This window comes from Pollachius pollachius (genome assembly GCF_949987615.1).
Source record: "Pollachius pollachius genome assembly, chromosome: 3".
Lineage (NCBI taxonomy): Eukaryota > Metazoa > Chordata > Actinopteri > Gadiformes > Gadidae > Pollachius > Pollachius pollachius.
The window spans coordinates 46,512,047-46,536,007 of record NC_136936.1 but is presented as its reverse complement, the minus strand read 5'-3'; the positions used below and the strand labels follow the sequence as shown (position 1 = coordinate 46,536,007).

At 41.6% G+C, this 23,961-nt stretch overlaps 2 protein-coding genes across 2 annotated transcripts; both read right to left on the bottom strand.

Annotated features, from left to right (window-relative positions):
• Positions 1 to 447: 447 nt before the first annotated feature.
• cyp27a3 (cytochrome P450 family 27 subfamily A member 3) lies at positions 448 to 13,542 on the bottom strand. Its single transcript, XM_079732394.1, has 9 exons — positions 13,191 to 13,542; positions 10,088 to 10,278; positions 9,363 to 9,562; positions 7,876 to 8,073; positions 7,181 to 7,344; positions 6,108 to 6,274; positions 5,111 to 5,192; positions 2,205 to 2,411; positions 448 to 1,709 (listed from the first exon to the last, which is right to left on the bottom strand). The coding sequence occupies exons 1-9, from the start codon at positions 13,434 to 13,436 to the stop codon at positions 1,590 to 1,592; spliced, it is 1,575 nt and encodes a 524-aa protein (XP_079588520.1). The 5' UTR covers positions 13,437 to 13,542; the 3' UTR covers positions 448 to 1,589.
• Positions 13,543 to 13,701: 159 nt separating this feature from the next.
• Positions 13,702 to 20,766, bottom strand: eaf2 (ELL associated factor 2). Its single transcript, XM_079732976.1, has 6 exons — positions 20,603 to 20,766; positions 20,149 to 20,243; positions 17,525 to 17,661; positions 17,233 to 17,411; positions 15,742 to 16,020; positions 13,702 to 15,389 (listed from the first exon to the last, which is right to left on the bottom strand). The coding sequence occupies exons 1-6, from the start codon at positions 20,703 to 20,705 to the stop codon at positions 15,340 to 15,342; spliced, it is 843 nt and encodes a 280-aa protein (XP_079589102.1). The 5' UTR covers positions 20,706 to 20,766; the 3' UTR covers positions 13,702 to 15,339.
• Positions 20,767 to 23,961: the final 3,195 nt, after the last annotated feature.

Sequence of the window (23,961 nt, the reverse complement as noted above, 5' to 3'; positions counted from 1 at the left end):
GTACACAATGGTAATATACAATTCCAGCCGTGCATTTCACTTCACATTTAAAACACCTCAAGGTTTGCTTACTGGTGTGGCCCCTCAATTCTGGCCCCTCCAGGCTGGACCCTCAATGCTGACCCGTCAGCAAGCCTTCTGAAGAACCAATGTCACCACTTTCAAGGGTTGTGTTGCTAATGAAATGCAGAGGCCTATCTGTGGGTTAAGTCTTTGTCAATTCACGCTTTTGTTTCTTCACTTCTTGTTTCCACCAACTCTTTTGATACCCATCATTGGGTATTGTAAAAGCATTGAATACATTTGTCTTTGTCAAATCACATCGCCATCACATTGTATGTTTCCAGGCTCAGCTAAATATGTTGAGACCTTAAGACATTCATATTTGATGCAAGTTGTTGAGGTTCTACTAATGTACAGATTTTGTTATGATTAAATATTACAGCATCAGGATTCATTATCTTTATTGGGGTAGATGCCTACATCAGGTTTACAGCCGTAAGACATTTCTCCACAAGATGGCACTTAATGGTGCAAGTGCAAGAAAACAGGCACAAAACATTGTATATAAACAATATATGTCTATGCTTATATTGCTAACTTTTAGATAATATATCTATGGAAACATAAAGACAAATAATTACAATAAATATAAAATGGAATGTCCTGCTTACCTATATTGCGAATTGGGAAGTTTGAACACAAACCCGTTATATAATCGCACAAAACATTGATAACAAATTACCAAAGGTGAAATCAATCAATAAAAGGTATTATAACAGGTCGGATAAATAATGACTTTTGTTACATTCATGCTGTCCATCGCCTAAAATTGACGGAAAACAGGATCTAAAAACATAAAATAATCATGTTTTCTATCCACTATACAAATATATGTATATTTTTTTAAAGTAATAGAATATACAACCAAAAGTAATCTTATAAACTCAGTCTTTGAAAGACTCAAGATTGTAGGGGCGTGGTCTGAATCCCCTTGGCTACGTTAATGTGTGATTGGCTACATAGCCAGGAGGGTGAATAGGCTCCCCCATTTAAATCGGCATAAAGGAATAGAAAGAAATCTACAATGAAATGATTTGAGATGGCAAAGGATTTGATGCAAAACAATTTGGTGCTGATTAGTGCACGCATTGATAACTCCTAATAACATAAAAAGAGTGCAAGTCTGTCACTTTAACTCTCTCCCAAAAGCTAAACAAGTTCCAGGGAGTAACACATAAAAATCACAAATATTACATTATATTACATTTATACAGCAGATGCTAAATCATGCTTTGTATTATTCCTTAACCAAGAACAGATGAGTTCTTAGCCTGTGGCGGAAATAGGGCAGGGTTTCAGCTGTCCTGATGTCAGTGGTGAGCTCTGCAGCCAGGACAGCAGGTAAAAACATATTGACACAACATATTTCTTAAAGCATTTAGCCTTGAGGGAAACTAACTTCCAACAACTGTTTGGACGGGTGCTGAAATGTAGAGCTGGTTGGCAGGATACCAGTATTGTCGTACCATACGTTTCAGTAGTTCAGTGCGTTGGGTTTTTGTATGTGGTCCTCCTAGCTCCTCCCTCTAATCTTTCCTGTCAATAAACTGCAGGTTCATTGGCTGAGCAGGGCAATGAAGAGTCCTGGTGACTGCCTCCACTTTGCATCCGGAAGGGTCCGGCCTCACCTCAAAATGTTGCATCAACTTAGATAAAGAGAGAAAATAGAGAGAGGGAGGGTGAATAGAGTTACTATAGTCAAAGGAGAGAATCACTGGGGTGACAGACGTATCGCAACAATATGATCAAAAACATGCTCCAACATCATCAGTAGTTCAATCATATTTGATAAAAAAACGTTTGTTACGGCATCTCTCCTATCAACTACATCAACCATGTGATTTTTCCTTAGATTCATCATGAAAGCAAAAGCAACTTGGTAATTGGCGGCCAAAACATTGAGGCCGATATTAATTTTGTTATCATGAAAACATTGTTTCTAAAAAGAGTTAAATACCTTTATAATTGAATGCTATTGTGGATTTTGTTTGTATCTTACAACCAGGAGTGGTGAAACAACTAATCAACTTGTGTTGATGTTTTTGTGTGTGTGTGTGTGTGTGTGTGTGTGTGTGTGTGCTTGTGGCCGTGCATGTGTGTCTGTGCACGTGTGCGTGTGTGTGACTCTGAACGCCTCTCACCCTGGACATCAACAGGTACATCTCCAGTTCGGCCAGCCTCCGACCCAGGCAGGCCCGGACCCCGAAGCCGAACGGGACCGATCCGAACGGGTGGCTCCGGGGCTGGCTGTTGTCTCCGCGGAGCCAGCGGGAGGGCCTGAAGGCGTGCGGCTGCGGGAAGACGCTCTCATCGTAGGACACGGCGTAGTGACACAGGTGGAACAGGGTCTGAGCATGGTAAATGGTTAACGGACTGCATTTATATAGCGCTTTTATCCAAAGCTTTTGATAATACTGCCTGACCTTCACCCATTCATACACAATTTCACACACCGACGGCGGAGAGCGAGTTGGGGTTAGATGCCTTGCTCAGGTACACCCCGACACTCAGCTAGGAGGAGCCGGGGATCAAACTATCAACCTTGCGGTTACCAGCCAACCTGCTTTAACTCCTGAGCTACTGCCGCACCAGGGAAACACCTCAGAGAGGGACGGTGTACGTTATAGAAGTCACTCCTGACGTCACGTTCCTGCGTCGAGTTAGATACGCTTTGTGGTTCTTATGTGACTGACTAGTTCAGGAGGTTAAGCATATATTAATTTGTTCGACTTCTCCATTTAACGTCTTAACGACCAGCTGATACCATCGAATTTGTGACCTTTGGTTACTTTTCGGTGGTCCACGCTCAGAATCACCATCGCAGAAACATTCATGCACCCACCAGCCTGACGCTATGGGTTCCCATAGAAAACTATAATTCACCTTTTCCCACTCTATCTTAGGCTGTAATTTAAGACAAATTGCAGAATAAGGAGAGCATGGTTATCTAATTATTAGAACGACTGATATAAAGCTCAGAATGTGAGCAAACTCGTCAGCTGCGGATGATCAATTCTTTCACTTCTACAATTTCTCATGGTTGAAAACCAAAAATATATTTGCATTTCAATGCAGATATTGATCGCATTGTAATCATTGATAACCAAAGTTTTTTTCCATTCTTTCCACTGTATATTATTTAAAATATTGTATATTATTTTTATTATCTGAACTTGCCAATGAACAGTTGAAAAACCACAGATTAGCAACACTAATTAGAGAAAAGTTATCTCGAGCATTTATATACTGAACCATTCATTTCACCCGTTGAATTCAGGTAGTGGACTTGCCTACAACTTTTGCACCACCGGGTGGTCATGTATCCACTTTGCAGTTTGTATCTTTGCAGTGTTCTTAATCAGGCGCGTTGTTAGACCTGGGCATTCGAGGCTATAGCCCCGGATCTTTTGGGAATAGCCCCGGATCGCAGTGCCGTCAAAAAAATCAAATAATAATAATAATGATGAAAATAGCCCCGTAGAGTATACTTCTTTGTGGTTGTACGTCGATATTGCTGTTTCGTGCTGCTAGCCTTTTAGTGAGATCAGAGAGTGTTGAGAAGGACAGTAATAAAATATCTTTTGTAAGATGGATAAATGGATGGATATAAGAAGAGAGACCCGCAGTGAATTCAACCCGGTCCACTTGACATCGGGTAGGTGCATGACAGTGGTACCGTAAAACTTCAATAGCTCGGGCTTTTATTTGTTTCAATAATTGAATTTTCGAACAAAACTCTTGCTCAGCAAAGATGGGAAATAATATCAAATGTATTATTTAAACCAGTATGAATATTAGTTACCTAGGTTGCCTGGTATACATGAAATCTAACTCCACGGCAGATGTGGAAACTTTCCATCGTACTGGTCTACCAACAATCGAATAACGCCTGCACAAATGCTAACACAGGTTAACAATATTGCGTTTATTTGATGTTCCTTGCAGCGCCGTCCGGTAGCCTGAGCTGTGCGCCCGCAACCTCTCACTCACTCTACACACGCAACAGATACAATCTGTCAACGTCGCAACCAATTCGATTTGGGAGTAACTGAGCTCCTGAGGTGGTACAGCCCAGGTCGGCTTTGAACTGCGATTGGTCAGAAAGACGTAATAATGACAACATTGAACTCTCGTGCAGGCTCGAACAGAGTGACACACAAAAACAGAAACACACACACACACACACACACACACACACACACACACACTTAAGGAGTTTTTCACCCGCCCCGTTTCCAGCTTGTTCCACGCTTAAAGCACCCAGGCTACTAGTATGCGGCGAGCTGGGGCTCTCATGTTCCCCCTGCGGTGTATTCCTTGCCCGCAACCCCTGCCATCCAGTTGTCATACGATTCATGCAGACTGGCTTTGAACGGCTGATTCCATGGATGTACTTTGCGTGCCGTGTTTTCCCGCCGAAGTGGCCATGGTTTTGAGAGCTTAAATAAATGGACTATATAAGTTGACTATGAACAATTATTAAAGATTAACATTTTGTTCAGCAAATTTGACAACTGACAGATGCAATATTGTAGCCAGTGAAAACCGCAAAATTCTGACGTGTACATTTATGGGCAGATTTAGAATCATTTGTTGCAAAATGTTGCAAATTGTATTCTGCATAGCGCATCACGTCGATATTGCTGTTTAGTGCTGCATGCACAGATTCAGGAGACCCGCAGTGAATTCAACCCGGTTGAATTCATTGGGTAGGCGCATGACAGTGTTTATTTGGCTACAAGCTTTTCTAATGTCTCATTTTGGCTGCTGGTGTATGTGGTGCACTTTCCTATCCTTAACGTAAACATTAGCCTACTCAGTAGGCCTGCCCCGACGTGAGTCAGACATGACGATTGGTCTTTCCTTTCCTTCTCAAACTATGTTACAATTGCATATTTTACCCCGATTTTCAAATTTTCTCGGGGGAAAAGCCCCCGAACCCCCCTTTTAAAAGGACTCTAACTTCTGGGCTTTAGCCCCGAATGTTTTCAATTGCTAGCGACGCTCATGACAGATCAGATGTGCTACATTCAGACATCAGTGTTACCCTTTTGGGGAAGAGGTAATCTCCGACCATGATTTCCTTTTCAGTGGTGACGCGGGCGTTCCCTGGTACCACAGGGTATAGTCTGGGGATGAGAAAATGGATAAAAACAACCTCAGCGTGTGTTTACAATGTTTACATAGTTTAGTAAGAACAGGCTTCCAGGGTTCCACAGAGGCTTATTGTGTTCATCAAACTAGTTTCAAGTACAAACCACTATTTCATAAAGAAATATTCCTACTGAGAACTGTCATTACTAGTTTATAATTGTTGTAATTTAGGAGTCACGTTCATTCAAATCAGCTTACAGTGTTTAAGTACGGGGTCAGAACAGTCTCATTAATAATGTATGCACAGAGAAGGATTCAGAAATGCATTCTGCGATTTATATATAAATTACTCTCTTCTTACAAATACATTTCAATGCACACACAAATGGATATCGGTATGTATAAATGTAAAATAAATCCAGAAACAAAAATAAGTTTCACATACACATTTCTGATCCACACTCAAATGTGTCTTGTTTTAAATAAATGTAATATAAATCCATAAATATATTAATTTGAAAAATATTTGCAATTTTCATAAAAAATGTATTTGGATGTTGTTACATTTATATACAAACTGTTAAACTTGAATTAACGAGACACTTTTCATTTGTGAACTTGTTTGCATTTGTGTGTGAACTGGTCTGTATTTATATGCAGATTTTTGAGACCCTCCTGACGTGGCTGGATTCACAAATGAAGTTTTTTCAACAGCAAACTCTCTGTAGCCAACCAGATGCCTCCCTCGTTTTCAGCCAATCACATGACTGCAGTGACATTACTGAAACATCACTTTGATTATGAAATACGATTTAGCCAAAAGGTGGCGCCATTGGACCAATTCCAGTTATAAGAACCTTAGAGGAAGCCAGTTAGAGCAACCTTGAATAAACTCATTATGCATTTTAACCCAATCGGATCTCACAGAGCGAGAAGAGAGATTCTCAAACCGTAAAGTCTCTCTTATGACAGCCTTGAGGTAGGGCATTTTTGAGAAGTCATCGCTTGTGGGGATTTTGCCTCTGGGGCACACGCTGATCACCTCCTGGTACAATCTTTCCTGGGTCTCTGGGTGTGCGGCCAGCAGATACAGAGCCCATGCCACGGTGTTTGACGTCTGCACAGAGTCAACAACAGTCCATCGATCACCAAAAGTGATAAACTGCTATCTCTCACCACCAGGGGTGCAATTTTTGTGTTTTATGTATAGAGTCTGTTATAAAGAGCTAGTGTAATTCTAATAGAGGGGAGACTAAGGGGATCACTTATCCCCCCCCCCTCCACCCACCCAAATTTCCCTTTGACATCAACATAATCTTTCAAATCTAAAGTTGCAAATAACTGAGAAATAAAAGAGTTGGTAAGGTTGTGTTAATTGTACTAAGCATTATAACAGCAGCTGCAAATTACCTAATCGCACAACTGATCCTGTTTCAGCCCACTATAGCTAACAGCGCTTACAATTTGAGACTATTAGCACCATCTACAATGTTCACAGGGGGAATCTTGTTAAGTAAACACACACACACACACACACACACACACACACACACACACACACACACACACACACACACACACACACACACACACACACACACAAACACATCGGATTCTTCTGTCTATCCTCGAGCATATTCCACTTGGCCCTGTATGTATGCCAAACCATCTGTATCAAAAAGTTTAAACCATTTCCTGCCGTGTAATAACTCACCATGATTGAAAGGTCTAGCTCATCCCACAGACGAATGTTAAAACATAACTGCAGGCCAATGATAGCACATATGCTATTGCCGTTAGGTATAAACATTTAATCAGTCACAGAAGATTTATCATTAAAATGTTGACGATGCCAATAGCCTGAAAACATTACTAGTTATGATTTCAGAAGCCTTAGTTGGTTAGCCTGCATGTTATCGGACCTGAGTCGTTTGATAACCAAAAAACTTCCATAATGCCAACTCTATATATAACTGAAGAACTACCCAATGCTCATTCTGGATAACTCCTGGGTGTGCCTTACCGTGTCCACTCCAGCCACCAGGAGCTCAGTGATGCTGGCCAGGACCTCCTCCAGGGTCATCTGGTCACTGAGCAGCAGATGGGTGAGATACTCTCCCTCCACGGTCTCACCCAGACGCACCTTCTCCTGGATGGCCCTGATCTTCTGCTGCACCAGTTTATCCGCTGTATGGGAGGTCATTCAATCTGAATTAAAGGGGTAATTGTTAAGCACACATAGGATGTTATAATAATTTGTGATGTTGTCTGATGTGGTAGAATATGGCAGAAATGCAATTTATTCACTTTCATCCGTTTTCTTCAGATGCAAAGGTAGGCGTTTTGCTCAGGGATGCTTTAGACTGCAGTAATTGGGGATGAAACCCAGATTATTTCGACTGGGAGTCAAACACAATCATAAACCTCAATCCAATCCCTTATCCACTCTTACAACGGCTGATGCTAATTCAGGCAGGGTGAGATGGCTAACAGCAGGGGCAGATCCTGGAAGTAAGTTGGGCGTTGCCATTGTTGTCACATACACCAAGTTATCTTTCTACACCTAAACACACAGGGGCAACACCTGATATTGACTTCATGAAGAGTCAGGTTCAGAGAGTGGTTGTTGGAATACAGAGTACTCCATGTATCACACAATGTCCCAATCGGTCACCAAAAGTTTCCACTGTGTCGAAGTGACAACGAAAATAGACTTGCCGACTTTAAAGATGTGGTCCCAGGTTGCAACAAATTGCTTCCAAATCGGATTGTAGGGCCAAAGGAACTTCGGGAACAGGAGAATAATCATAGACACACGAAACATCTCCCCCACAGAGCTGATAAACTTTTGAGTCTCCTCTGGAAACACTTCGTTCAGACAGCCCATCCGGGTCTCAAATAGCACCGAGCAGATTCCTGCGATGGAGACAAAACATAGGATTGTTTGTAGTTTTTACAGATTTATGCGAGTGATAGACACACCCACACAACTGATGAAATCTAACTCCACGGCAGATGTGGAAACTTTCCATCGTACCGGTCTACCAACAAATGTATTGGTAGACTAGAAACTAGAGAACTCTGTTCTGGGACCTCAGTGGTGGAATGAGCTCCCTACCGAATTCAGGATCACAGAGTCGCTAACCAGCTTCCGCAAAAGACTCAAAACTCACCTGTTCAGAGTTCACCTCGACTCTGCATAGAAACCAATGCACAGCCACCATTGAATGTTGTACGTCCTGGCACTTGTACATTGCACTTAATCAAGGTACTTAATTGTGTAGCATCTACAGTAGCTGCTATCTTTGCTTTACACAGGGAATGGGTTAGCCTAGCGATTGTAATACTTGCACTTGGTTCTATGAACATCTTTACTGTACCGACAGCGATATATTGTTTCACTTCTTATGACAATGTACTTATTGTAACAAATGCACTCATTGTAAGTCGCTTTGGAAGAAGCGTCTGCTAAATGCCCTAAATGTAAATGTAGAGAACCAAACACAGTTCAATCAGGGTGTCCATTCGAGCAAACATCTTTTGTTTCTTTTCATATCTCTGATAAAAAGACAAACAAAACTCCCTCCTGAGTTCACCAAAAGGTTCCACTTTGGCAAAGTGAAAGGTGAAGAGTGCAGTATTACATCACCACTTCACCTTAGGAACCGCAACATGGTGACAGACAACAGACAACATTTTGCTCAATATTAGTCATCAGGTAGGCCGAATAGGCCTACAGCCACCAATAATAGCCAATGTGAAATGATGTGTGCCTTCAGGTGAGTATGGAGGTGATGCTGTTCTCAGAGGTTTGGAATAGTGAGTCCAATCTTTTTTCACCAGCAGAGCTTTGAAAAACCTATTTATATGTCCTACTGTTAGCATGTTTATGTATGTGTATATGTATATGTAATTGGTCAGTTATTTCCTGTAAGTTTGTTGCTATCAGGTCGCTGGGGAAAGAGATGCTCAATCTCAATGAGATTAATCTGTATACCAAAGTTGTGATACTATAAAACTAATCGTAAAAGCAGATGGATCCATAAAGAAGAACTGGCTCATCAATACACTAGAGGGCGAAAGTGTGGTAGGACAGACAGGTGTCACTGTTAAATTTAAATCTCTGTTGCCAGTGTGTGTGTGTGTGTGTGTGTGTGTGTGTGTATGTTGTGTGTGTGTGCGAGGAGCTGACTGAGAGAGCTGACCTTCAAAAGCAAACTTGTAGAGCTCATCGGCCAGGTTGTGGACTACGATACCCTGGCCCGTATTCTCCCTCAGCCAGGTGGCCCTGTTGATGAAGTCTGTCACGACCACGTTGAGAGTGTTGGTGTACCGCGACACATGCACAGGCTTGAGCAAGGCTGGGTTGAGAACGCTGCGAATGTGCAACCAATCGGCTCCGTTTCTGTGAGGACAGCAGAAAAAGCACAACTGCTTGGACACCTGTGTTATATTTAGCATCGATGGATTGAAATGATTGATTGATTAAAAGGTCGACCAATTGAAAGACATCCCAGGTAATTGTTGTTGTCAATATTGTCTACGATTGGCGATGACCAATCTATCCATTTTAAAGAAGGAAAATTCGTACATACTAATTTCTGAGAAATTCTCTTGGGAAACTCTAACGTTGACACATATTGATGTTGAGAAACCATTTTTCACACACACACCCAGCCAATCACATGACTGCAGTGACATTACTGAAACATCACTTTGATTAGGGGTGTTGTTGGAACAGGTCCGACAGGAAAAACGACAAGATGTTTGCACAAACAAATGCTATGGCAAATTTCCAAGATTTCAAGGTAGTCACAAGGACTTCCTTGAGGGGAACAAACATATCACTTCCATTCAAACCAAATAAAGTTCCATACAATTAAATTAAGAAGAAAAATGAGCAGAGGATGAGCCTTAAGGATTCACCCACTGTGACAGGGGTCCATAGGCCTTGTTTCGGATCTCTCGGTAGAACCTCCAGTGAGGCATGTCCGTCCTGACGGGATGGCGTCCCTCCTGCCTCAGCACCTGCTCGATCATGTCGGCGTTGGCCACGTTCACCAGGACCATTGGGCCGAATTTGGACTTCCACAGAGGGCCGTAGATCTTGCTGTGTTCAATCTAGGAGCAGATGTATTGGCAAGTGGTTAGCTGTTGCTGATTAGCGGTTGCTGGATGGGTAGAGGCAGATCATACTACAAATCCAGAACGTTAGACAAAGACAAAAGTTGTACATTGACATTAATATTTTATAGAAAGTTTGAGGTCTGTGCAAAAGTCAATCAACATTGAGCAACTCTTTACTGAATCATCAGCTCTTCCCTTGAGAAGGGACAGAGCCTTCTTTCTCACAAGGCTCTGGACCTGACCCTAGGCATAACCAGCTGACCAGTTTCAGAAGATATAAGTGACCTGTTAGGTTTATAATAGATTAGCATATCTGAGATGACTTTCAACTTTAAATACATAACCCGTGCACAGCGAATTTTGCAATTTTGCATAAACATATGGTTTATTTTACATTATGTTTATTATCCCATTATTGAATTTGTGCATTTTTGCTTTTTTACTGCTCCTTCAACCCCTATATTTCCCCATCTGAGGATCAAAAAGGTGTTATCTTATCAGATTTCCTCATGACTGACTGGTGAATTAACACCCCATCAATAGGGTAAAACTAGCCTGTCAGAAACCTAGCTCACCTTCCCTATTACCCGTTTCTTGAGGCAAAGAGTATGTTCCTCATACATGTCTGAGACGGGGACAGCCCATTTTTTTTTCGCATCAGACTGGCTGAGCTACATTCCATGACATTTGACCCCTTTTTGACGATCCATTTACTGTCTCTTTTTTCCAGCCAGCATCTCTCTCAGGATCTCGGAAACACATAGCCTTCTCCACTGCCGCACTGACAAAATTGGGCAGCTGGCAATGAGATCCATTCAATTCCAAATGAGAAATTGCAGATGCCATTGCTGCATCTTTATTTTTGTCCAACACACGTAAATGAACTGGCCTGGTTAGGTAGCTTTTTCCAATAGCGCAGGCAAACGCTTTTTAGGGCTTTGTACTGTGAGAATGAAGAAGATATGAGAAACCATGCATACAACAACTTATGCATACAACAACCCCACGCCACCAGAGGAACTATCTGTAAGTCGCTTTCACCAGGGCTTCCCAAACCAGCGGTCATTGCTGCATTATCGAAAAATAATGCACTTCGAGGAGTCAAACTTAAAGTTACTTCTGCTTATCCAACGTTCGCAAAGATGCGCATCGGGATAAGAGACACAATGCAGAACTTTTGTTGCAGACAACAAACGTACATGAATCGAGGAGAAAAATACGGAATCGGAAACGCAACACCATGGGCCCTATCTTGCATCCGCCGCAATTGACTTTCCTCACTGACGCATGTGTCGTTGCTAGTTTGCAACTGGCGCAGAGCGTTCTTTTCCCTCCACCGCCACGTGCCTGTTAATTAGGGAATGATCTTGTGCCCCAAGGGGCGGTTCGGCGAAAGGAGGAGGCGTGTTCTAGCAAACGTTCCCTGGTGCTATTGTGCAGTTTCAGAAAACATTTGCACCACAAACCAGGAAACCTGGTTTAAAGTCAGTGGCGCGTTGTTCAGATGCTATTTTAAGGGCGCATGCATAATGTTGCTTGTGCACCTCGCGCATACACTTTTCTTCTCTCATCTACCTACACATTCTTGGTAAATTATTTGGGAAAGAACAGCTGATACAGTGGTAATAAGTTGTACTTTTAAATCAATGCATCTGCAAACACCGTACAGGCCCATAACTTTTAGGATTGATGAGTATTTGATCGTGACAAAACATTGTTTTACCGCGAGTGAGTGTTAAAAAGAATGAATGAATACGGGCGTGCGTGTGTGTATGTGTAAAAGAATTAATGAAAGCGGGCGCGCGTGTGTGCTCCCATCTGTTTAAACACACGCAAACTAAACACGTATAACGCATAATACAATCCATGGCAATGTATGTTAACGGGGGGACACATGCATATTAGGAACACAAGTCGATAACGATAATGCATACAATACTGGTAAGAAACGATGTTTGTTAATGTATTGCGTATATCATTAAATAGGACCACAGTTACCGCATATCATTGGCTTATTGCAAGTTACGCCCAAACCAAACCTACGGTAATTAGGCTACTTCAGACCAACCCTTTTTAGATTTGCGCCGGGCGCAAGAGTCATTTATGCGCCGGTAAAATAGCAACATCGTCATAGAACCGGCCGCAAAGCTATTGGCCTTGGCGCTTCTCACTTGCGTTTCAGACCGTTAAAATAGGGCCACGAGTCTTAATCAGAAATTATACATGATATAACGATTTGATAACGTGTGCATCACAACCAACTGAAAATACAGTGTACAAAAGCTACATTCGTCGTTAGCTTGCCAATCAACTTCAATTTGAAGTTGACACGGGACTCAACAGTCCCGTGTCAACAACCACATCACATGGCACTTAAAAAAAACAATGCACCAATGGGAGGACGGTTAAGTGGGAGCGCCAAACGAAATACTGTTGCTGTCAGTCATTAGTGCGTCTTAGAATTATAAGGTGTCTTTATTTAATAGGACTTGATGACTGTTTAAGCATTAAATAGTTAGGCAGACAGTATGCCTCTGTGTTGATTTCTATAACAAAGGCTAAGTTGAATGTGTCATGTATGAAGTGCTACTGACCCAACATGATCAACATGAATACAAGAATAAACAGCCTTTACCCACCACCATCAGTCATGACGTCACTTTAATTATAGGGTGAGTTGCACTTTATTAGATTATAGCCCAACTTTATATGTCATCTGATAGCCCACGGGCAAACTCTTAAGTTTGGGATAGGATAATATAAAAAAATATAAAAAAGATGTGTGTACAATTATTAGATATAATAAACATAATTATACGTTAAATAACTAGATGCTATTGAACGTGAAATAGGCTACACCATGGATATTTCCCGTAAGCTAGACGTTTCAGTCGAAGAGCACTTACTTGCATTTGATGTGATAATGATAAATATCCTTTACCAATAAGCCAATATAAAGTTCTCACGAAACTCGGTCCGTCCAAATCGTCTATCGTTTTCTGCTTGTTGTGCTCAACAGCAGAGGTGGTGCTGGATGCGATGCTGCGTCTGCAACGCATGCTGTAATCAAAAATAGAGGATAATCTTTGGATCCCGTTTACGTGTTCTCGTCTACATGCAAGACCTCCGATATGTAGTGAACCGGCGAACATTTTGGAGTAAAATCAGATCACTCGGTTATAGTCATGTGTAAACGTCCAAGAAATGCTGGGGGTTGTGTCTTCTGCGCGTACAATGGTTGCCATTTATAGGAAGCAAATAGCCTTGCAATCGTCAGCCCAACCACAGAATGAAGCCAACTGGACTTTGACACACTAGATGCAAGAAACAAGAAACTAGTGCAAGAAACATTAACCCGTGGAAATACACCTTTAATAAGGTTATCATTAACAAATGTAGATACATTCAAACGTTTTATAATTATATCCGTGTAATAATCATATAACACAGGTAGATGGATACCAGGCCTGATTTGTATAAATAGTATAGTAGTATGCATAATAGTAACCGATAGGCTAATTTCATAAATTTAATCAAAACATCCCTTTAAAAAATACCATGAAAACAACTGGCCTAATAGAAGTCTAAATAGAAGAAAACAAAACAATAAAAGGTATCTCATCTCAGAGGGTAGACGCATGCTTATATTTAGTTTTTGTATTTGTATGATTATCTGCTATCTGTGAATTATAATCCAGGAAATGCAAAAAACGTATGTACATCATGATGTTGACAAGAAAATTATCAGTCCCATAGTCATTTCAAAGTGTAAAGGGTTGTAGATGGTACACCTGATCAAGTATAAATATATAGAAAATTTGATGAAATTCTTGAATCCCAGAATATTTTCTTATCTTTGAGGCAATGTTGTTCTCACTGTCTGCGGATATTGCATAATCATTAGTAACATAACAGGTTTTAGGTGTATGTAGACCTAGGTAGCAGTTGCGTGAGTCAAGCAACTCCCGATTACTCACGCAACAATGACAAAACACATTAGAAGTCAATCTGAATGTTTATTAATCTACAAAGGAATTACATTGATATCTATTAGAATATTGAAATCTGCAACACAAGAATGTTGTTTAGTGCATCTTCCCACTCATCATCTATGTTTCAGTATACGACTTGCATGTAGTTATAATTACCTAAGGCAAATTCATAGCAAAGTCCCAAAGGAAATCACATTTAGGCACAGTATTGATGCTTACAACTACATATTAACTGCCACTTTGTTGTTTTCTCAAGTGAAATTACATTGGATATATTAAGCAATTATCTGTTGGTCAGAGTATACAATTCTATTATAAATAGTCCAATTCAAGTATCGCAGGTTCTCTACAAAGGCCATTATTCTTCCATACACCTACTGAAAACGTATCCGAATGACAAGACTACCTAACCAAGTCAGACCTACGAATAATGAAATATCAATAAATAAACAAGGGGCCTTTTAAGACAATTCCTTAAAATGGAATTTTACTAAACTAGTCAAAAATAATTAGGCACTGGCTTCTAAAACTAACAACAGAAATGCTCAAGAACAGTTTGCCCATTCTTGATATCAATGTGGCATTTCCTAAAAAATACATATATACATATAGGCTCATCTGCAATTCTTTCCTTCTTTAATTACAAATAAACACCACTTAAGACATAATCGGCAAATAGCCCATTTGCAGACTATATATATATTTTTGAAATATGCATCCAACAATTGATCACAGCTTTTAACTCATCACATTAATGTCACTAAATAGGACTTATGGAAATGCAGGAACTATGGTGGTTGGCAACTGAATCAAATCGTAGTCTGTTGTGTTAAATAACAAACATGATTATGTTTTCGGTAGTTTGAGTATGATTGAATATGACAATTTCCAAAAGGACAACCTTCTGGGCACACTGGCAACAATGGCATTCTTGAGTCCCAGGACGTTACACATATCAAAGAGATGAACACTCCCAAGAATAGCAAGCAGTGGTTGATCGTTGTCCTTCCGAGCACTTTCATCCCAGCCCAGTACCACGGAAAGGAAACTGACTCACTACCGCTCAGTCACTGTCACTTTCGCTTCCTGACTCGCTGAGCTGGAGATCGTTCTCTGCAACAGAAAATGGGACAGGGAGGGGATGAGGCAGCTTGCTCTAGCAGTAGTATATGTATATGTACACACACACACACACACACACACACACATCTATTTAATATATATATCTTTTTTTATTTCACTAGATCATAACCCCTTGAATATGAACAACTCATTTTTGTTATTTGTTAACAGGCCAGTCTTTGCCTCTCCATGACGGGCAGGGATAACGACACACAGTCCAAAGACCAATGCTGCGTCTCTCTGAATATGTACAGTTTATTTTCAAACACCCTAACCTAACCTCACCCCTTGACTAGGCAGCCCTCCCCTAGAAGGCGATTCGACAACGGGGGCGACAACTCACTGAGCGTGTTTATGTGGACCCCGCCCCCACCGCTCTCCTCCGGGCGGGGGGGCGCGCCGGCCGGCGGGTTCCCTGTGATGAGGACGGGCATGCTGTGGAGTGTCGGGGAGGGGACGGCGGGCGCCAGGGCCGGTGCCTGGGCCGAGGGGGAGGTCCGTCGCTGGCCCCCCTCCTCGTCGCTGGAGCTGTCGTCGCTGCTGGAGGAGGAGGAGCTGTTGGAGTCAGAGGAGCTGTCCCCGCTGCTCATCTGGTCCATGCCCTGCGCCTCCTCCATCAGCTCTGTGGCAGAGGAAGGAGAACCCCGCCGTCAACGTACACATACGCACCGGAGGCAAGACTATGCATGCATATACTGAACATATATTCTAGTTTTATTTGAATGATTGTGTTCTTTGTTACTCTTGTACTATTTTTAATTTTAAAGTATTTTTTGCATTGTTAAGGAGAGCTTGGAACACAAAAATGTCATTGCCAGCTATGACTGCTTGCCTGCTTTGTTGTGCATTTGAGAACTGAACTGAACTACATCGCTCATCTTCTGCCAAGGACTATTAAGTATTCAAATGAGCATAGAAGTTATGCATTGATTCACCATCTGACTCATTCGCACAACCTGTACTCGCACAAACTACGAATCAGTTTCTTCGGTTTGTCTTAACAAGGCAGAACAACACGTTCATGTCTTATTCTGTCACAGAGTCACGAGTTAAGGTTGGTAAAAGGTGGGGAAAAGCACTATAGCTTATAAACGGTATAGAAAGTACACCGGTGTGAATTTGCACTACGGTATGGATTTTAACGATACTGTGAGACCGGTGTGTCCTACTTTTTATGTAAAAAGTTAGGTTATGTGTAACAACTGAACATATGATAACGAATCCTAGACCCTTTTTCAATTTGGCGCCACGTTTCATTTCCCAGGGACAGATTTGACAGTGATACTGCCTTCTCAGGCAGCATGCTTGCACAATAGTCCCTTCACGAGCTCTCATTCCACACCGTACGAGACAGATGCTGGCATCGTGAAGCTGCCTCTGCATCTCAGATATCGCTCCCGCAGGCATTTTCCAAAGCCAGCAGTGGAACGAGATAACAAACGCCGTCACTGTTTACCTGTGTAAGGACATGGTTCCCTTTCAAAATGACGATAGAAAGGACTTTAAAGAGATGGTCCAAACACTCACAATCCCAGGTACGCGCACACACTTCATCCAAATTGTGATGCCTAAACTATACGGCAAGGTCTGCGAGCAAGTGGAGAAAGAAATCCATACTATTGAACATTTATGATTTTCAGAGCATTTTTTGTATGCAGTTTTGCTGCCTAACCAGTATTTTACCACTTCAGAAGCATTTATATCGAAATTAGAAGATAAAATGAACATACCATGATATTATACCGTCACCGTCGATGCCTCAAATGGTACCGTGATATACATTTTAGTCCATACCGTACAGCCCTAGTACAACATTAAGGATGGAGCGCCCTACCTCTCTCGATGTCGTCCATGGGTGACGCGGGGAACATCTTCTCTTTGGGGGGAGGGGGCCCCTCCCCAGCGATGCTGCTGGGGGGGGCCTTGGTTCCGCTGCCCACACTTTTCACCTGCTGGCTCAGCCGGCTGGTCTGCTGCTCCAGACGGGACTGGACCTTACTGCTCCCCTCAGCCCTGGGCGGCCAAACGGCACGTGCATGGACAGTCAAACACAGATCGTCTCGGGAGGGCCTACGGTGTGTGTTTGGGTGGCCCTGGCGGGATACAGCCAACAGCTAGCTACTCGCCTGGTCTTTTTGACTGCTATGTTGCTGTTGAGTTTCTCCAGACGGTACTCCCCGGTGTCGTGGTTCACAATGAGGATGCATTCTTTCATGTAGGGCCTCTTGGATCCTTTGAAGACCGTGACCGGGGCGGTGGAACCCTAGTAGTGAGTGACATGCAACAAAAACAGGAACAATGAAGGCAGCTGTACATATCAAGCCTTTACGCGAACAACCCGGCATCAACCCGCTCCGGGTTACATCGAAGCGGGGAATCAACCCGTTTCAACCAAGTAAGCTTCATATTTACTAGTGCTGTCAAGCGATTAAAATATTTAACCGCATTAATGTCATAGTTAACTAGCGATTGATCGCACATTTTTTCTATTCTAAATATCCCTTGAACTTTCGAACAAAACTCTTGCTCAGCAAAGATGGGAAATACTATAACATTTAACACAGCATTTAAACCAGTATGGATATTCCTTCCGTACGTAGGCCTATACACATTACCAGGCTATCGAATAACGCCCGCCCGCCCACCCACCCGGTGGCGGAGTGGTTATCGGGAGAGACAGGAGAATTCCTGTTGGGCTGTAACGTTTCGGAGCTGTCGGGCTGATTACTGCGGGATAACAATATTGCGTTTATAAAAGTTCCTTGCAGCGCCGTCCGGCAGCCTGAGCTGTGCGCCCGCAACCTCTCACTGTCAACGTTGCAACCAAGTTGTATTTGTCTAGAGGGGAGTAACTGAGCGGCCCCTCCCAAAGTTGTACAGCCCAGGTGGGTCTTGAACTGCGATTGGTCAGAAAGACGTAGCAGCTAATGACAACATTGAACTCTCGTGCAGCAGGCTCGAACAGAGTGACACACAAACACACACACACACTTTAAAGGAGTTTTTCACCTGCTCCGTATCCTTGCTTGCCCCAACAAGTTTGTGCAGCGTGCTTGTTGTTTTGTTTCTGGTGTAGCTAGATCCGGTATGACAGCAGGTGAAAAAACTACAACGTTTACCAAGCCAAAAGAGCGTTAATCGCGTGATAAAAAAATGAACGCCGTTAAAATTGGTTTGCGTTAACGCCGTTAATAACGTGTTAAACTGACAGCACTAAAATTTACGTCTGATGCCATCGACTACTTTTACTAAAAACTGTACAGACCTCAACTAGACTGTTAGTTTTGAGCCTTTATAGGTTAGGGTTCACCTATAATTCAAATATGCCTTGGGAGTCTGGAGATAGAGCGGGTTGTCTGACAACCAGAAGATTGCTGTTTCTATAACCTGTTCCTACTAGCACCGTGTTGAGACATAGTTGTGCAAGACAAAAAAACTGCTCCAGATTATCTAACATGGCAGTTGCTTTGCATGGTTGACTAAGCTTTCCGTTAGTGAATGTGTATTAGAACGGGTGAATGTGAAGCAATAAATAAGTGCTTGAGTGGCCACAGATCGGAAAACGCTATATAAATCCTATTTATATATTAAAGGAGAATGGAAACATCTTGAAAAGGTGCTTGTGAAACCAGAGACACTTTACACAAAGAAAACACTACAAGACTGGGGGTCTCGTTAGTTAATTAAGTAGCATTGCAAAAGCACATCTTATTTAACCTACACATCACTGAGCAACAGTTTGAACATTCCATGAAAGCCTAATGATTGCATTGTATTGTTTTGCTCATGGGTAAGGGATGAATTGTATTGCTTTGCTTCAGTAGCAGCTCATCATGACCTATAACTAAGTGGTAGCAAGTGCAGTGCCCAAGGGTTACCGTGCATTCAGTCCACCAACAACAGTAAGCTATAAGCTCCAATTCACTTCCCACCGTCTCCCGGCTACTAATCTCTGAACCCAGAAGCTTTTACTTTTAAATAATGATTTATGGGGGAAGCTGATATGAAGTTTGTGATTGAAAATGACAGGTGACATGAAATTATGACAGGTGTAAGACATCCTACATATGACACAGTTGACTGATTTAGTCAACAACAGATTATCAGCTGTGTCTTATTAACAGTATATCCGTTCCAGGTCTACTGATACGGTTTGTTTTCGGACGGGACTCTCATGTGTCTAACGTGCTTTGACAGAACTCCACCCGCTCGCAGCATTACAGTACAGTAATAATATGACTTGATTTATGAGACAACCCCTTGATGCCGGGTGGAGACAAAAGAAACATTCAAAAAGAATTGGGTCACATAATCACAACAACTACTTATCGAAGGGTATATGTGCTAAATAACTCGTGATAAAGAACACCACATTGATAATTTAAAAAGAGACAATAAATGAGTGCTTACAATGCATGTATCACATATTTAAGCGGTGTAAACATGTGTGAATTATTAATTGAATACCACTTTTCATTAATTTTCTGATTGGCTCACACAAACAACAATGTCCTTGCGCTAAAATGTGTTAGACAAAAACCAGACTCGGCTACAAGCATCTACAAAATCTCCTTTGCTCCCTCTAATGGTAGCATATAGTTGCAGAGAAGTTGTGATTGCCTTGCAACTGTATCTCAACTATGTGTACTCACCTTGTAAACAACAAAAGCCCTTTCACAACACTTATTGAAACAAATGACCGGTTGAATGTATTGGTATTGCAGTACATTGAAAATAACTTAAAATGTACCTCCAAGTTGGGGAGAGTGATGGTTACTTGCTCTCCCTTGCCCACTTCAAGTTCGCCTTCACATGTTGTATCAATGGACGCCGGTTTGAAGTCATCTGCAAGGATAAGGGAATATATAATGGACTACAATTCTGTGTCAACTACTGTGACCAGCCTTTGGTCGGAAGATGGCGACAGTGTCCCTTTTTGCTGTCATCGGTGCCTTGCTACGGCTAGCTGACATCTTGACAGCTGGAGGATCACTAACGACACATATAGTACAATACAATACTTCTGGATAACATCATTACCAATAGACATTGACTAACATGGCACGGTCATCCTCAATTCATAATTCTAAACAGGTCGTTAGCTCTTACTGGTTTCTCGGCATGTCTAGCTTACGAGTGAGCATAGCTAATGAGCTAAGCTAAAGCTACTGCTAACCAAGCGAACTTGTGAATTGTAAACTTACATCGCACTGTGTGGTATGCAGTTTTGGGGTGTTTCTCAAACGTCTCCCCTAATTTCAGGACGTGTTCTTGGTTGTCAAAGTTAGCATATGCCGTCCCATTCATTCTGAGTTTCGTGTGCTGTAAACTTTCTGCTATGCTTTTCTATTCAGTACCATATATGGCAGAGGTCTGGCCACATCACCCACAGCACTAAGCTCCACCCCTTCATCTGTGTGATTGGTCCATGGCTTGTGTTTATTTGTCTGGATGATTTTGGGTTTGTCCCGTGGTCTGTCAATCAAAATTTAGTAGGAAGCATAATGCCCTATCATAGACACCATGTCACATGGTAGGGTCGGAAAAAGACGCTTTGATAAAAAAGATAGGTCCGCTATAGAAAAGGTTTTTGTTTTTATTCTTGAATAAAACTCGTGAACAGGCTTTTATATGTGAAATGTCAGAGTCAGATGTTTGTGTTTATATTATATATATATATATATATATATATATATATATATATATATATATATATATATATATATATATATGCATATGTTTGTTTGTGTTTGTGTAAGTGTGCGTGTGCGTGTGTGTGTGTGTGTGTGTGTGTGTGTGTGAGTGAGATTAGCAAAGAGAGGAATATAGAGGTGGATCATTATTGATCTATAAAATAAACTACTTCAATAAAGAACACTATTAATAATGCCCTTATTTAGACATCTCAAACCACATCAAATTATATGTTAGATGTTTGAGCCTTGAATAAAATATGGCCACCAGATGGCATGTATTGATTATATCTTATATTAATATTTCTTGCTTTAATTATGTAGTTCATGTTTTCCCTTCGAAATTGGGAGCGAAATTTGACCTTTGCAGAATGTCTACATGGCCACACATCAATGGGATCAGAGATAGAGCAGAGACAAAAGATACAGGATGAAATATCGTATTGTTTGTGAAATGATATGTGGTTGCTTTCAAAGAGATGCAGAGGGCGAAAATAAGGGATGCGAGTGATCCTCACCTGACAAGTACCGTCTTTGACGTACGCATGCATAAAGACGATCTAGCTAACCTAGCGGTCCAATTGAGATTAGGAATCTCACAGGGGACCTGAAACACACACACACACACACACACACACACACACACACACACACACACACACACACACACACACACACACACACACACACACATACAATGAACAACAGCTATATAAATGAATTAACGTTTCACATTTGTTTAAACAAAGGTAGTATTCAAGTAAGAGATAATATGAGAGGAAATAGCAACCAGGTGACTCAAGTTCTGAATTGTACAGGTACATTTAATTTGTAAGAATGAAGGTTATAATGTATCTATTAATTCTATAGATATAATTAACTCTTCAGAACTTTCTTACATTGTGCAGGCAGCTGAGGTAATAGGCTTTGTCCAACAGGAACAATGTCTTGTTGAGTCCCAGAAGCTGTCTGGGTTCTTATCACTTGCCACTTGTCACTTGCCAGCCTTAGCAGTGTAATAATCTCTTTCTTTGGCTGAGCTGTTAACCAATCCTAATCCTGCCCATGTCTCCCATTGACCGAGGCCATATGTTAGACTGCCTTTAAACATTAAAGGATCAGGAATGGGGGCTTTAAGAAATGGAATGGTGGGATTCAGCGACCCAAGGACATCCATCATCACCCACTGACGCTCATCTGACAGCTATCAGTCATGCGTCGATCAGCGTTTATTTTGGGTGTGAATGATGGGTCGATATTGCTATTGATATTGTGTTGTGGTTTAACGGGAGACTGGGAGACTGGGATGGCATAGTCCACAGACTGCCCCTTCATATTGAGGTCAGATGGTATACAGTATGTTCTGCACATTTCAGTCACGGGAATGGAAAGTGAGGGTCTCCTGTAAATAATGAAGGAGAGGAATAGGCTGTGAATCACAGTTAAAAAAGGAGAACAAGTAGTTCCATGGATGCATGGTGGGAAATCAAGGTTGTTTTAGGCTGTGTTTCTCATATGGACTCACTGGTATTGCTATGGTACTTTAGGGTCCTCAAAGTTCAATTCAAAAGCATTTAAAATACGTAATATATAATTTCAAATGATTCTAAAATGCTATAATGTTAAAAAAAATATGCTGTAATGTTATAAAATCCAAATGTTTGCAAAGGCATTTTTAATACACATGTTACATGTTAATAATAATAGCTGCATCCTCCAGGATCGTTTTATATTAACTCTGTACTCCACATTCATGAAGACAGGTGTCCTTTTGTGGGAATGATGAAGAGGAGTCACATAAGAACTGGTGCCTCAAGTCAATGTGTCCCGGTCCCATGTGAATGGAAACCAGTAGGAGTTTGTTTCCATGGGTTGGTGTAAACGCAGTGGCTATCCTTGGCTGATATCGCTTACAAAGGGGTTTGCCCTTCGCATGCAGGAGGTAAGGTTAGCTGTTTCTAGGCAACTAGTGGGGAATTCATAATACTAGTTTGGGGCACTTGTTTGTTAGAAGTCTTATACTGAACATTGATGAGATGATGCTTCTTATTAAAAAACAAAGCAAGTCAATATATCTACGTCATTAACCCAATAAGCGTCATCTTCACTGTGGATGTTTTTCTCACAGTAATCTAATAATTGTCTTGTGATGAAGGCCTTTGATAATGATACTGCTTCAAGGGAAACTATGATACCGCTCACAATAATTCCATTGCAATAAAAAAAAAAATGTTTGCCTGATGCAGATTCTCTACTTCAAACGGCACTATAACATAAGCTATTACACTAATGTCAAAGTTAAAAGATGAATCCCTACACATTTTCCTTCAAGAGGCAGGGCGGGGAATAATCTGTGTGTGGGGTAGCTTTTTTCATTTCATCCAATCACAAGCAAGAGTGTGGGCGATCGCTTTTGTTGTGGTGCGTGTCCCCTTGGAGACCCTCGTGTGAAAGAAAGCGGACATGTGTCCGGTGTCGTAGAATTGTTGGCTATTAATTAATTAATCAGGCAGGCAAGAATGAGTCGAGATGTTGGAGCACGATGCCACGAGGCATCACCGAAGACGGGTTATCTGATGTGATCTGTATTGGTGCGGATCGCTACTGGTACCCTCAGTTTGAAACCATCACTGTTTCTGAAGAAGTTCCCCGGACTCTTCTCTGCAAAGCGAATGATACTTAACGGTGAAAAGTAAAGTAAGTAACCCACTGTGAGTCTTGTGTTTTTCAGCATTCCCGTCGATACTGTGCAGGTGCTTAGATAGCGCAGTACATTTTGAGAGGCGTTCTGATAACGGCAATGAGTTCTTCTGCTGCTGCTGCTGCAAAAATGACTACTTTAATTCAAATGATCCTTCATTCATGATGCT

Bases quoted from the DNA above. Each gene is read 5' to 3' on its own strand.
- eaf2 (XM_079732976.1), bottom strand. From the start codon at position 20,705: ATGAATGGGACGGCATATGCTAACTTTGACAACCAAGAACACGTCCTG. The intron at 20,244-20,602 runs GTAAGTTTACAA...TTATCCTTGCAG, and splicing joins TGCATACCACACAGTGCGAT to ATGACTTCAAACCGGCGTCC. The intron at 17,662-20,148 runs GTACATTTTAAG...ACTCACTACTAG, and splicing joins TCACTCTCCCCAACTTGGAG to GGTTCCACCGCCCCGGTCAC.
- cyp27a3 (XM_079732394.1), bottom strand. From the start codon at position 13,436: ATGTTCGCCGGTTCACTACATATCGGAGGTCTTGCATGTAGACGAGAA. The intron at 7,345-7,875 runs GCAAGTCTATTT...CCTCCCATACAG, and splicing joins GGACCACATCTTTAAAGTCG to CGGATAAACTGGTGCAGCAG. The intron at 5,193-6,107 runs GTTTGAGAATCT...TCTCATCCCCAG, and splicing joins GTCATAAGAGAGACTTTACG to ACTATACCCTGTGGTACCAG.